This window comes from Jaculus jaculus, chromosome 2 (assembly GCF_020740685.1).
Source record: "Jaculus jaculus isolate mJacJac1 chromosome 2, mJacJac1.mat.Y.cur, whole genome shotgun sequence".
Classification (NCBI taxonomy): Eukaryota; Metazoa; Chordata; class Mammalia; order Rodentia; family Dipodidae; genus Jaculus; species Jaculus jaculus.
In genome coordinates, this window is record NC_059103.1 from 58835386 (window position 1) to 58850875 (window position 15490).

At 43.6% G+C, this 15490-nt stretch overlaps 1 protein-coding gene across 4 annotated transcripts in view; it reads left to right on the forward strand.

The window, feature by feature from the left end:
* Positions 1–15490, forward strand: part of Trappc12 (trafficking protein particle complex subunit 12) — a 140667-nt gene that overhangs the window by 90962 nt on the left and 34215 nt on the right. For all 4 annotated transcript variants that reach the window (XM_045143017.1, XM_045143019.1, XM_045143018.1 and 1 more), the window contains exon 6: positions 6865–6977. In XM_045143017.1, the coding sequence (XP_044998952.1) occupies positions 6865–6977 (113 nt within the window). The remainder of the gene's footprint in view (positions 1–6864; positions 6978–15490) is intronic.

Consider the following 15490-nt stretch of genomic DNA (forward strand, 5'->3'; position numbering starts at 1 on the left):
TTGATTTTTCTGCATGATGATGAATAAGAGTCTAGGTTCATCTTCTGTTTTTATGTTTTCTAGTTCTTCAGATTATACCTTTGCTCTCTTTACATTAACTAGTATTTGAGGGGTTTTTTTTGGTGGGGGGTGCTCCTTATGTGTGTGCTTTTCCTTCTCTTCCACATGGAGGATCCTGTCAAGCATTTTCTGCAAAGCTGGTTTGGTCTTCATGTATTCCTTTAGCCTGCTTTTTTGGTGGAATGTCCTTAGTTCTCCATCTATTTGAATGTATAGTTTTGCAGGATAAAGTAATCTTGGTTGACTGCTGTCTTTCAGAACTTTCAATATATCATTCTAAGCCTTTCTGGCTTTTAAAGTGTGTGTTGAGTAATCTGATGTGATCCTGATGGGCTTGCATTTGTATGTGATGCTTTTTCTTTCTAACTGCTTTCAATGTATTTTCTTCGGTTTATGTGTTTTGTAATTTAATTCTAATATGACAGTAAGAGGTTCTTTCCTGGTCAGATTTTGTCTGTTTGGCATTCTATAGGCTGCCTGTATCTGCATTGGCATCACTTTCCCTCCTTGGGCTAAATTTTCTTCTGTGATTTTGTTGAAAATACCTGCTATGCTTTTGGAGTGAAATTATTCTACTATGCCCTGAATTCTTATGTTTGATCTCTTCATAGTGTCCCGAATATATTGAAATTCCCTTCCATGCCTTCATATTTGCTTGTCTTTCTCTTTGTTGGTCTGTATTAGATCTGCCACCTGGTCTTCTAGTTTAGATATTCCATCCTCTCCTTGATTCATTCTACTGGCAAGGCTTTCTACAGAGTTATCCATTTGATTTACTCTGTTTTTCATTTCTAGTAATTCTGATTGATATTTTTTTCATTATTTATGTTTCCTTATGCATATTTGATAATGTAATGTAATTTTATTAATTTGGTTTCCTGTGTTCTTTGATTGTTTTCTTTGATTCCTTTGAACATAGATATAATCATTTTTTTGAAATCTTTGTTAAGCATTTCATCTAAAGCAGTCTCACTGAAGGTCATTTCTGATGGATTTATAATTTTGGGCGGGATTATATTATCTTGATTTTTTTTTTTGTGTTTCTCATTTTATAATGTGGAGATTTTTGCATCTTGAGTTAATTAGATGCTTGGGTTTTCTAGTTATCTGCAGTGTTGTTATCTTTGTAAATCCGAGTTTCTATATCTTCAGTGAAGGAGTTTAAGGTCTAGCTGTTATACAACAAGAGAAACAGCAGATGTGACCCTAGGTGTTGAGTTTGTCTGCTATTCAAGTATTATAATAGACTGGGTGAAGCCCCAAAATACAGCTTTCTTGAGATGAGTAAAGCCAACCAAGAATATATCATTCGAATATCATATGTAACCTTTTATGACATGGAAAGAGAGATTAGCACTTCCAGTGCAGGCCTATGTGTATAGCTTTGTATAAATAGGCCCTGTTGCCTTATGGGATGGCTTCCAATCTCACCAACACTGAGTGCTCACCTTGATCTTTGTCGGTGTCAGGTGACTGGGGATGAATGAGTCCTCCCAACGTTCATGGCCCTGATGGGTAGGGGATGGGAGACTTTGCAGGGTGCCTGGAGTTGTACCAGAGCTGCTTGGCTGGTCCTGTTTGTGTTCTCCTTCAGCAGCTGCTCAGCTGGTCCCTGCTGTCTTCCCTTTCAGGTGTCTTAACTGTGAGGAGGTTTATGTGAATGGAAAATCCCCTCATTTCATTTCTTTTCCCACCGCTATGTGCCGCCAGGCGGGTATGCTCATGGATCAGGGCTGCTGTTACCTCAGTGGAATTCTGGCTGTTTCCTTCTTTCTGGAAGATGTTGGTATCTCTTGCTTCTCTGCTGTGGTTGATAATAACTTATACACTTTCACTTTTCAGTAGAAGAGTATTTTGCTGTGTTTCTGTATTTCCCTCCCCAGGCTGCTTTGGTGTGGCTAATATGCAGCCATCTTACCCGGAATTCCCTATTTAGTGTGCTTTATGGCTCTTGTAACAGATCTCTCTTTCCATAGATTTGGAAATTTTTCTTCTATAATTCTTTTTTAATATATTTTAATTAATTAATTAATTTATTTATTTATTTATTTATTTGAGAGAGAGAGAGAGAGAGAGAATGGGCATGCCAGGGCCTTCAGCCATTGCAAATGAGCTCCAGATGCATGCACCACCTTGTGCATCTGGCTTATGTGTGTTCTGGAGAGTAGAACCTGGATCCTTTGGCTTTGCAGGCAAGCACCTTAACCACTAAGCCATCTCTCCAGCCCCTTCTTCTATAATTCTATTAAAAATATTTTTGGGGCTGGAGAGATGGCTTAGCGGTTAAGTGCTTGCCTGTGAAGCCTAAGGACCGTGGTTGAAGGCTCAATTCACCAGGACCCATGTTAGCCAGATGAACAAGGGTCGCACGCATCTGGAGTTTGTTTGCAGTGGCTGGAAGCCCTGGCGCCCCATTCTCTCTCTCTCTTTCTCTGCCTGTCACTCTCAAATAAATAAATAATAAACAAAAAAAAATAAATAAATATTTTTCATCCAGGGTAGAGATAGCTTAGCAATTAAGGTGCTTGCTAGCAAAATCAAAGGATCCAGGTAGGAATCCCCAGTACCCACATAAAGCCAGGTGCACAAAGTGACACATGGATATGGAGTTCATTTGCAGTGGCTAGAGGCCCTGGTGTACCCACTTTCTCTCTCTTTCTGTCTGTCTCAAGTAAATAAATGAACAAAATATTAATTTTTTGTGGCTGGAGAGATGACTTAGTGGTTAAGGCACTTGCCTGTGAAGCCTAAGGACCCATGTTCGACTTTCCAGATCCCACATAAGCCAGATGCAGAAGAGTGAGGCAAGCGCAAAGTCACATGTGCGCACAAGGTGGCACAAGAGTCTGGCATTCGATTGTAGTGGCTGAGGCCCTGGCATACCAGTTCCCTCCCTCCCTCCCCCCCCCTCTTAAAAATAAGTAAATAAATTATACACACACACATTTTTTTTTCATCCAAGTACTCACCAAACCTGACCACGCTTACCTACCAAGATCAAATGAGACCAGACCTCAAGTTCTACTTCTTGTATACTCTGAGGGCTGGGGTTCAAGTGGAGTCTTAGCCCCATTGTAAGGGAGACTATACCCACTGATTGAAGGTTGAAGGGAAGAGGATTCCTAATGGGAATTCAGCTACTGGAAGTTAAGCAACCTGTCCCACTTAGGTACCAGTAAAGATAGCAAGTCCTGTGCATTACATGATATTGTGGAGTTGAGAGCCTTGGGTCTGGATGAGCTTAGAATTTCATAAACCAGTGGCTCTCAAGTCTATTTCCCTTTCTCTTGCATGCTCTCTCGCTCTCGCTCTCTCTGTCTCATAAATAAGTAAAAATAAAATACTTTTTAATGCAGGCACAAAAAAGAGTAAATTATGAAAGATTTTTTTTGGTTTTTTTTGGGGGGGGGGGTTGAGGTAGGGTCTCACTCTGGTCCAGGCTGACCTGGAATTAACTCTGCCATCTCAGGGTGGCCTTGAACTCATGACAATCCTCCTACCTCTGCCTCCTGAGTGCTGGGATTAAAGGCATGCCCCACCACACTCAGCTAAAGATTTATTTTAATAGAGGGTAGAAATAAGAAAGAAGAAAGGCAGAAAAGCTCAGAGGGGTTTCTTCCTCTGGGGTGGGAGGGGTCCTCAGAGGGACAACCCAGGGAGATGCATGTAGCAGCTTTTGAATCAGAATTTTCTATAGCTGGATGTGGTGGCACATGCCTTTAATCCCAGCACATGGGAGGTAGAGGTAGGAGGATCGCCATGAGTTCAAGGCCACTCTGAGACTACATAGTGAATTCAGCATGGATTAAAGTGAAATCCTATCTCAAAAAACCAGAACACAAAACAGGACTTTTATAAATTAAGCATCCAAATAGGATGAGCTTCAATACCAAGTTCAAATGTATATGAAAGACCTTGATTGGTTGGTGGACCAGAAAACAAACCGAGACTCAAAAAGTGCCTTCCAAGATTGGGACAAGCCTAGGAACAGGAGGAAGATTCAGGATGCTGCTCTTTATTGCCATCTTAGATAAGACTGAATCAGTCTGGACCTCTAGTCTCTCCAGGGCAGGGTGGCATCCATGTTCTTTTGGGCCCATGTCCCTAGCTGACTACCTGCAAAAGAAAGTTACCTTGCTTATAATCTGTATCAGTGGGTGATGGGGGACAGAGTTTCTAAGGAGAACCAATAGCCAGAACTCTGCCCTTCCCAGACATTACAAGTTCTACTGGGTGAGATGGGTAGGGTTTCTCAAGGGAATTCTTAGGCAACATGGGAGGTCCCTTGCACTTGCAGGGATGAATGGAGTGGGGTTTCTATAAAGGATTACCAGCTGGAACTTACACACCCTCCCAAAAGATGGGAGGTCCCATAGGATGAGCAGGGCAAAGTTTCTATAGGGAACCAGCTGATGGAGCTCATGCATGCCCTTCCCAGACAAGACTGAGGTACCACAGGGTGAAGGGGACAGGGTCTCTACAGAAATTGGGAGCTGAAACTTACATGTTCTGTTCCCTTCCCAGGAAAAATGGGAAGTTGCATGTCTTCTTTTTTTTTTTTTTAAGCCAAGTTGGCTTTCTATCTTTTTTTTTTCTCTTTTTTATTTATTTGTTTATTTGAGAGCGACAGACACAGAGAGAAAGACAGATAGAGGAAGAGAGAGAGAATGGGTGTGCCAGGGCTTCCAGCCTCTGCAAACGAACTCCAGACGCGTGCGCCCCCTTGTGCATCTGGCTAACGTGGGACCTGGGGAACCAAGCCTCGAACCGGGGTCCTTAGGCTTCACAGGCAAGCGCTTAACCGCTAAGCCATCTCTCCAGCCCCCATGTCTTCATTTTTTATGGTATGTTTTATGGCATTCCAAATGTAGAAATTTCCCCAGGCAGTGGACACAGTGCAAGTGATGCCCACCATATTTAATATGTATAGCTGATTTATTATAAGTTGAATTGAAAATGTCCAGTAGTCCTAGATTCTGTGCCTCTCCAGACCTCAGGGCTGTTGCATTCTCATCAAGGCATATTGTTGAGCCGTATGGGATGATTACTGCCTCTTGCCTGCCTGATACCTAGGGATAGAAGAGACACCACTTGCACATCACTCACTATTTTTACCTAGAAAAGTGAAATGGCTTGTACCAAATTTTAAACTCAGTTATTCAGGCTGGGGAAATAGCTCAGATGGTAAGGTACTTGCACTATAAGCATGTGATCCCCAGAACCATGTTAAAATAAATTAATAAATAAAACAGGGGCTGGGGAAATGGGTCAATGGTGAAGGCTTTTGCCTGAAAAGCAAAATGACTGGGTTCAATTCCCCAGTACCCACGTAAGGCCAGATGCACAAAGTGGCACATGTGTCTGGAGTTCATACACACATATACAAATAAATAATTAAGAAAAAAGAAAGTTCAGTCACTTTCAACTCAACAGTTATTATCACTCTTTTCTCCATCATTACCACAACAGAACCCATTTTCCACGTGTTGCTTATTTTCTTTAAAAAATTATTTATGTATTTATTTATTTGAGAGAGGGAGAGGAGGAAAGAGGCAGGCAGGCAGACACAGAGAGAGAGACAGACAGACAGAATGGGCATATCAGGGCCTCCAGCCACTGCTAACGAACTCCAGGCACATGTGCCACCTTGTACATCCGGCTTATGTGGGTCCTGGAGAGTCGAACCAAGGTCCTTTGGCTTTGCAGGCAAACGCCTTAACCGCTAAGCCATCTCTCCAGCCCATATTTTTATTTCTGACTATCCTTTTTTGTCCTTTCTTATTAAGGATAAAGAGAAGCTTTGACTTGAAGCCTGTCTTAGTGTGGTTCATGACATACCCTTGGTAATCCTGAGTAATTAGAAAATGAGTAAACTGAAGTGTAGAGAGGTTCAGTGGCTTGCAAATTTTACACAGGTTGTTTTCTGACCATCTTCCAAACTGCACTCCAGATCTGCATATGTTTATCTTGGAAGTCCTTCATTCTAACCATGCAGTTGCTGTCTGCTATTTTCATGGTACATTGTCAGACTTTGCTCTCTGTGACCAAGTGCCTGACAGAAACAAATTGAAAGGATTTATTTTGGCTCATGGCTTCAGGGTGTTCAGTCCATGGTCTCTTTGCCATGGACTTGAGCAGAACATTGTGACACTGAGAATGTTTGGCTATGGAGATTTGTCACCCCATAGTATACAGAAAACAGAGGTGAGGCAAGAAGCAGTCAGGGACAAGATAAGCCTAAGGACTTACCCAGTCAACTCATCTCCTAACCTCTCAAAATAGTGCCAAGAGCTGACAATCAAGTGTTCAAAATATGGGCCTGTTGGGAATATTTCTTATTCAAGTCCTGATGCATAATCCATTTCAGGCTAGAAATATAACCTCACTGAGCTACCAGACCCCGAAAGCACTTTCAAAACCAGTTGCTTGCTTTCCAGTTCTCAGTTAGGGCTTCCTGTGAAGTCTTCCACATGGGCTTGTCACAGAAGAGCACTCTGCTCTGTCTTTTGTCTTAGGGCGGCTGTTCTCTACCACTGTATTCACTGGTGGTGCATCTCCATGGGTGCCATAGAGCTGAAGGAATAGTGGGGACTTCCACTGCCTCCTTTAATAGTGTCTGCATATGCATAAATGCAGCTTTACAGAGAAAGACAATGTGCATTTTAGAGCTAGACAAAGAACTAAAGGGCTTCTGTCCTCATTTCCACTGGGATACCTGCAAGTGCTGCCTTCTGATATATGCTCAATCAGAAAACACACAGAGTCACAGGAAGCACACTAACTCAGTTTTTATTTCAATTTTAGGTTCCATGGTCCCTTTCTCCATGCGCATATTACACGCAGAGCTGCAGCAGTATCTGGGGAACCCGCAGGAATCTCTGGACAGACTACACCAGGTCAAGACTGTCTGCAGCAAGGTAACCATTGTAGTCTCCAGTCCACTTCCTCTTGGCACCCACACCATATCATTCTCCACCCATGGCCCCCAGGGTCACCATCACCAAGTCCTTCTTTACATGCACAAGGGCATGGTAGTGTAACTGCAGTTCATTGTTCTTCCAAGGTCATTTTTAGGGCTGAAGGGTAATTATAGGCAGAGACTGAGTTATGAAAGCCACTTCCTTAGTACTCATTGTGTAAGAGAAGCAAAAACATTTCCTCATGTGGAAATCACACAAATTATCAGGAACCCATCTGTCCCAAAGGGCTAAGAGGGCCTGACTACGTATGTGTCCACACAATTTTAGGAGCATCTGCCCTATGCCAGACAGAGCTGTATAGCCATTTGGGTAGTGACAGTGATCATTGCATCATACCAAAGGACCCAGAGGCTCAAAGTACTTTCTGAATTGTTCCCAACTCAAAGTTTAAGTTTTTGAAGTGTGTGTGTGTGTGTGTGCGCGCGCACGCATGTGCACGCATGCACATACATCAGGATCTCTTTGCAGCTGCATATGAATGCCCATCCAGCTTTATATGGGTAGCTGGAGAATTGAACCTGGTTTAGCCGACTTTGTAAATAAACACCTTTAATCACTGAGCTCTCTCCCCATCCCCCTGAAAAGTAGCTTTTATGTCAACAGAACCATCACATGTAGTGACTTTAGGAAGAAATGTGGAGCTTAGAACCTTTATTGTTCATAAGCTGTGGACAGCCCCACACTCAATTCTGCCTTGGCCTTAGATTAGGAGTGACATTACTCTTGCCACCTGACTCCCAGTAGTTTTGTAGGCTCAAGGAAAAAAATGTGTGTTGAAGTGCTTTAAGAATATACTGCTGTTAGGAATGGCAGCATAGCTTATAACTTTTGGGGAAAGTGTAGTCATATTTACCAAATTTCTTTTTGCTTCCTTGCTATTCTTGTGGAAGCTAGGCAGCATCCCAGGATAATAACATCATTGCTACTAGCAGGAGAGTGAGAGCCCTCCTGACTGTAGGGAGGCCCTTGCTATAGTGTGCACAAGGATTCTGGCACCTCACTCCTTGGCTTTGAATCCACTTGCACTGTTCATGCATGAACCTAGACAGTTGAAAAAGAGCAGGGCATGCTCAGCACAGCTAGAATCCCAGCACTCAGGGGTCTGAAGCAGGCTAGTCACCAGACTTAAGTGTATATGGGAACCCTGTCTCAAAAAGAAACCAAAACAGGGTTGGAGAGATAGCTTAGCAGTTAAGGCATTTGCCTGCGAAACCTAAGGGCCCAGGTTTGATTCTCCAGGTCTCACGTAAGACAGAGGCACATGGTGGCGCATGCGTCTGGAGTTCGTTTGCAGTGGCTAGAGGCCCTGGCACTACCATTCTCACGCACTCTCTAGCTCTCTCTCCCTTTCTCTGTCTCTAATAAATAAATAACTAAAAATAAAAATGTCTTTTAGAAAAAGTAACCTGCCAGGCATGGTTGTGCATGCTTTTAATCCCAGCACTCGGGAGGCAGAGGTAGGAGGATCGCCATGAGTTCAAGGTCATCCTGAGACTCCATAGTGAATTCCAGGTCAGCCTGGACTAGAGTGAGAGTCTACCTCAAAAAAACAACAACAAAAAAAAAAGGAACCAAAACATAGAAAACTGGTTGCTTTCTTATATAACTTGGATCTCTTGGTAGAGAAATCATGTCACCAACTTTTTTCACATGGCAAATCTTTTCTTAAAATGCAAGGCCAAGCTTATCTGCACACACCTTTAATCTGAGCACTCGGATGCCTAGAGCCCTGAGTTCAGGAATAGGCAGAGGGATTACAAGTTCAAAGCCAGCCTGGACTACATAGCAAAACCCTGTCTCAAAACAACAGACAAAAACTGTTCAAATGCAAACAGGAACCATATTACATACTGAAAAAATTCTAAATAGGATATTTTTTTTTCCATTGAACTCCAACTCACATTGCGAGAACTTTATTTAGTCTTCAAGGTGAAGTCAAGTAAGTTGGAGCAGCATGTGACCCATTGTTCAACACATTTGTTTATGGGGGCATTTTATGTTCAAGCTGTAATGATCTTTTTCTATCCCTTCGCTTTCAGTCCTTGGGTGTCTTTCCCATAAGTGACTTTGTTGTAGGCAGTATACTCTGGGATTTGTAGCCGAGGCAAGCCTTAAACTCACAGTGATCTTCCTGCCTCAGCCTCCAGAGTGCTGAGATAATGGATGAGTGAACTGCCACACTTAGCTTGGAACTTTTGTTTTTGTTTCTCTTTCTTTTTTTCTCTGCTTTTCTTTAACTCATTTCTGATCTTTGAATTGAACAATTTAATTCATTTACATTGAAGGTTATAGGTATGTAATGACTTGTCATCTTATTAAATTTCCTTTATTTGGGCTGGAGAGATGGCTTAGCCATTAAGCGCTTGCCTGTGAAGCCTAAGGACCCCAGTTCGAGGCCCGGTTCCCCAGGTCCCACGTTAGCCAGATGCACAAGGGGGCGACACGTCTGGAGTTTGTTTGCAGTGGCTGGAAGCCCTGGCTCGCCCATTCTCTCTCTCTCCCTCTATCTGTCTTTCTCTCTGTCTGTCACTCTCAAATAAATAAATAAATAAAAATGAACAAAAAATATATAAAAAAAGAAAAAAAATTTCCTTTATTTGTTTTGAATATTTTTTGTCTGTTTCCTATGGTGGTCATAGGTGTGGTTTGGTGGCTAGCTAAGGTTTTGTTCTTTTTTGCTTTCCTCTGGTGTCTACTTTCAAGGGTGTCTAGGTTTTCAGTATAGTAGTGACCTTTCTTTTCCTTTTGGATGTAGAACTCCTCTTTTCCTTTTGGAAGTAGAACTCCTCTTTTAGAAGGCTGGTGTGCTAATGTCAAATTCTCTTGGCTTTTAGTTGTCTTGGGACATCATCATTTCTACCTCATTAATGAGGTTAGCTTTGCTGAATATAGTATTTTTTCTGCTGATGGTGATTTTATTTCAAAACTGGGAATATGAGCCAGGCGTGGTGGCACACGCCTTTAATTCCAGCACTTGGGAGGCAGAGGTATGAGGATCACTGTGAGTTCGAGGCCATCCTGAGACTACATAGTGAATTCCAGGTCAACCTGGACTAGAGTGAAACCCTACCTCGAAAAACCAAACAAACAAACAAAAAAAAGACTTGGAATATGTCACTCCTGTTTTAATTTTGAATGGTTCTCTGAAGCCTCAGTGAGCCTCCTGGCCTTATAAGGTTTCTAATAGCAGCACTTTCCAAACTCACCCTGGCCATGGTTCTGGTGTCTAGAGCAGCTCAAACATCACCATGGGCTCTGCTGAGGCTAAAGCAGAGGCTACCAGGTAGGTGGCTCCCTCATGCCTGTTGAGTGCTACTTTTTCATAGGAGGCCTGTTCCTTGCCCCATGGCCTTTCTGTAGGGCAGCGAGGAGAAGAAGAGCACAGAGGAAGAAGCCCAGATCCTTTCATGACCTATCTTAGAGGTCCCAAGATTACTTCCACCTGGTTCCATTCATCCTTCCTAGGAGTTGGCTCTCTGGTATAAGCTCATAGCCTAGAACGAGTGGAGCCTGAGGTCAGTGCCTGGAGACCTGGCCCCCACCAGCCTTGGAGCATGTCAAATTCCTCCACTCTGTCCCATACAGCAGTGCTGAGAAAGCTCACAGAAGTTTCAGAGACCCACTTAATATTAAACAGTACCACAGTATTGACTTGATTGCTCCCAAATTACACATATATAAGTCTTGTAGTTTATCATAGAGATGAAGATAGAAGAGAGGTCACAGTAAAAATCTGAGGCAGTAGAAGGGTTATTTTTTTTAATTTCTTACTGTTTTTCCTCCTTATAATTAATCTTTACTTTGTACTTTTAAAGTTTGCAAAACACGGCAAGCATGCTCATATTACAGCACCATAACCTGTAATGTAAGTAATGTGAAAAGTGGGGGGCGAGGATTTTTCAGCCAAGGAAATAAAAATTAAGAGAAGATAAAGTCATTCAGAACTTAAACCAATCTCTGTTCTGGTGCCTGACATTGCTGTTCTTGTGCCACACATGCTTGAGCAGAACATCATGGTGGCAGGTCATATGACAGAAGCTGTTCACTTTGTGGCAGACAGGAAGCAAAGAGCAAGACAGGAAGTAAGCAGGGACAAGATACCTTTAAGGGCCCACCCCCAGTGACCTACCTCCTTCAGCTAGACCCTACCTCCTGAAGTTTCCAGAGCCTCCCACAGCAGTGCCAGGAGACATTTCACATTTAAGCCATAAATCCTATGACTCCCCAAAGCAGAGGGCACAGGCCTGAGGCACAGTGGGCAGCCCACCCCATCTGCCCTGTTCTCACTGCCTCGGCTGCCAGTGGAACTTGTTTGGCACAGCTATGGCCTCTGCCGTGGAAAGCTCCTCTGAAGTGCCCCATTCCTCCTCCAGAAAGGCTGCTTCATCCCCTCCTGAGGACGCAGGCTGGGCTAGCCAGGGCTCCATGGGTTCAGGTCTTCCCCCAAGTTTGGGAGCCCACTAGCATTCCAAGTATGTTCTATGGTGACTAGCATAGAGGTGGCCAGTCAACGGGACTATAGAGCAGTGTGGAACTTGCCCTCCCACACTGCACAGCCCCAGCCCCAGCCCCAGGGATCCATCCACTTGCTGGAGTGTGTGTCTGCTCTTGATACAGAAGAAGCCTCCCTCCCTTCCTCCCTCCCTCCCTTCTTTTCTCCCTTCCTCCCTCTCACTGAGCTTACTACTGAATCCCAGTGGGGCTGGCTGTTGTCAAAACATCACAGGCCCCTTTCTAGACTGCTGATACCCTCTGTTGTCCCCTGGGCCCTTCCCTTTCTTTCTCAACTGCCCCCACTCTAGCCTGAGGGAATTTAATTTAATGGCAACACCGCAACTTTCCTTTTTGTCCATTTCTGTTATGATTACTTACCAGAAGACAGATTAGCTGAAAATTTTCACCTGACCTGGTTTGGGCCAGCCAACCTTTATCTAAGGTCACATTGTTGTAATACATGTGTTCTCTCCCTTTATGAAATAATGACCTCAGAAGAGAAGGTACAACTGCAGTCCTCATTCCAGTGTGGATAAGTGAGACAAGTAGATCCACAGTGGTGTCCTGCTCCACTGCCCACCCCACCTGCCTCTCGGAGAGGCCCCTGAGGAAATGTCAACAGGCGAGTGATGTCATGAAGGAGGGATTTATATGAAAGCCCTTGCAATTCACATTGCTTCATTTTTCTGATTGGTAGCTACCATTCTTTTTTTTTAAATAACTCTTGGTTTGTTAGTCATCTTCACAATAATGAATTACTTCACTAGCATCTTACAATGGTGTATTTTTTATTTTTTTATTTTTAAATTTATTTATTTGAGAGCAACAGACACAGAGAGAAAGACAGATAGAGGGAGAGAGAGAGAATGGGCGTGCCAGGGCCTCCAGCCTCTGCAAACAAACTCCAGACGCGTGCGCCCCCTTGTGCATCTGGCTAACGTGGGACCTGGGGAACCAAGCCTTGAACCGGGGTCCTTAGGCTTCACAGGCAAGCACTTAACCGCTAAGCCATCTCTCCAGCCCTATTTTTTATTTTTTATGGAGAACTTTAATATGTGAACGTTGTGCAAAATATCCTCTCCTCCTCCCCCATTCCACAAGGTCCCCCAGTGGAAGTATGGGTAAACACTGTAGGGAAGACAACGTCTCACAGTACACCTTCCCACTCTGTGGTCTTACATTCTTTCTGCCCCCTCCCGTCATGTTTTCTGAGCCTTGGAGGGCATGTTGGAGATGTCCTTCAGTGTTGAGCACTCAATAGACTCTAATTTTCTGTTTTCAGGTGTTTTGAGCCTTCTCAGTGTTTGCCACCATCTCCCTGGAGAAGGTTCTCTGGCTAATATGAGAGCAGCATTCATATTTAATCCTCTACCTCTTCTGTAATATTTCTTGGGCCTTGGTAGATTTGGTGATTTGTTCAGGTGTCTCCCATAAACTTAGGTGTTCTGACTGCTAGGTTCCCAGCTGAAGGAGATTTGGGAATTAATGCCTCCTGCAGGCAGTGTATTGTTGGGGGCGGGCTTATGAGTGCTATAGCCAGTGTCCCCGTACCACTGTTTGGCACACTCTCCTGTTGCTGTTATCCACCTTATGTTGGCCAGGGTGATGTCCTCCCTCTGCTCATGTCGTTGTTTTCCCCTGCCACTGTGGGGCTTCCCCTCGAGCCTGTAAACCAAAATAAACTTCTTTTTCCCACAAGCTGCTCTTGGGTGGGTGATTTCTACCAGCAAAGCGAACCTGGCTGCAACAGTAATAGTGGTACCGAGGAGTGGTGTCATTTGCTGCTAGACACCTGCCTGTGTAGCTTTGGTCTTTTGGAGCTGATTTTCCAGAGGAATGTGGAAGGATTTGAAACTTTGGCCTGAGAGATGCTTGGCAGTGCTGTAAGTAGAGCTTGATGGACTATTCTGGTGAAAGACCTGAATGCAGTAAGTACTATGGACTGTGAGGTTTGGCTTATGGGGGTGAGAAAGAGCTTTACTTGGACTGGGCTAGCTGTTTGTGTGAGAAGCTCGCTGTAAGTACAGCTTGATGGACTATTGCATTTTACATCATGTATGGTTATCAGTTTATGGGGGCCAGAGGTGGAATGTGGTGGTTTGTTCAGGTGTCCCCCATAAATTTAGGTGTTCTGAATGCTAGGTTCCCAGCTGATGGAGATTTGGGAATTAATGCCTCCTGGAGGCATTTTTTTAAAGTTTTATCTTATTATTTATTTATTTATTTGAGAGCAATTTATTTGAGACAGAGAGAGAAGGGAGGAGAAAGAGAGAGAATGGGTGTGCCAGGGCTTCCAGCCACTGCAAACGAACTCCAGACACATGCGCCACCTTGTGCATCTGGCTAACGTGGGTCCTGAGGAATCGAGCCTCGAACCGGAGTCCTTAGGCTTCACGGGCAAGCGCTTAACCACTAAGCCATCTCTCCAGCCCATCATTCATCATTTTTTTATTATCAATTTCCATGATTGTAAACAATATCCCATGGTAATGTCCTCCCAACCCACCACTTTCCCCTTTGAAACTCCATTCTCCATCATATCCCCTCCCCCTCTCAATCTCTTTTATTTATTTTTATTTTTTTAAATAATTTTTTGTTTTATTTTATTTGACAATGAAAGAGAGGGAAAGAGGCAGAAGAGAGAGAGAATGGGCACGCCAGGGCCTCCAGCCACTGCAAATGAACTCCAGATGCGTGTGCCCCCTTGTGCATCTGGCTTATGTACGCCCTGGGAAAACAAGCCTTGAACCAGGGTCCTTATGCAAGCACTTAACCACTAAGCCATTTCTCCAGCCCCAGTCTCTCTTTTAGTTTGATGTCATGATCTTATCCTCCTCTTATGATGGTCTTGTGTAGGTAGTGTCAGGCACTGTGAGGTCATGGATATCCAGGCCATTTTGTGTCTAGAGGAGCACATTGTAAGGAGTCCTACCCTTCCTTTGGCTCTTATATCCCCCTTTTCATCTCTAAATTTTGTTCATTAGTGTCATTTATTTCTTTGCTTTGGTTCATGTGGGAGTTTATCAATCTTTATTTACTTTTTTTTTTAACTTTAGCCCAGGTTGGCCTTGAACTCTTGATCCTTCCACCTTCACTTCGCAGCAATTTTCCACCACAACTGGCTTCTTTATGTTTTTTAAGACCCACCTCTTTGTTTCATCAGTTTTTTTTAAATTAAACTTTTAAATATTTATTTATTTGAGAGAGACAGAGGCAAATGAAGAGAAAATGGGTACACCAGGGTCCCTAGCCACTGCCAACAAATTCCAGATGCATGGCGCCATCTTGTGCATCTGCCTTTTACATTAGTACTAGGGAATCAAACCTGGATCCTTTGGCTTTGCAGGCAAATTCCAGATGCTTGCACCACGTAGTAAGCATGTACAGCCTTAAACTGTGCCTCTTTGTGTGTCTGGCTTACATTGGATCTGGAGAGTCGAACATGGGTCCTTCGGCTTTACAGGCAAGTGCCTTTACCACTAAGCCATCTCTCCAGCCCAATTGTTTCTTTTTGTTTGGTACTTTTTTTTAAATTTGTTTATTTATTTATTTATTTGAGAGCGACAGACACAGAGAGAAAGACAGATAGAGGGAGAGAGAGAGAATGGGCACGCCAGGGCTTCCAGCCTCTGCAAACGAACTCCAGACGCGTGCGCCCCCTTGTGCATCTGGCTAACGTGGGACCTGGAGAACCGAGCCTCGAACCGGGGTCCTTAGGCTTCACAGGCAAGTGCTTAACCGCTAAGCCATCTCTCCAGCCCTTGTTTGGTACTTTTGATTTTGAAATGTTCTTGTTGTTCCAAGGCCTTCAGATGGATCATTATGTTATTTGAGATCTCTCTATTTTTGTAATGTAGGCATTTAAAGCTGTAAACATTCCTCTTGGTACGGCCTTCATTGTGTTCCATACATTTTGCTATGTTGTATTTTCATTCAGTTCTATGTATTTTTTTCAT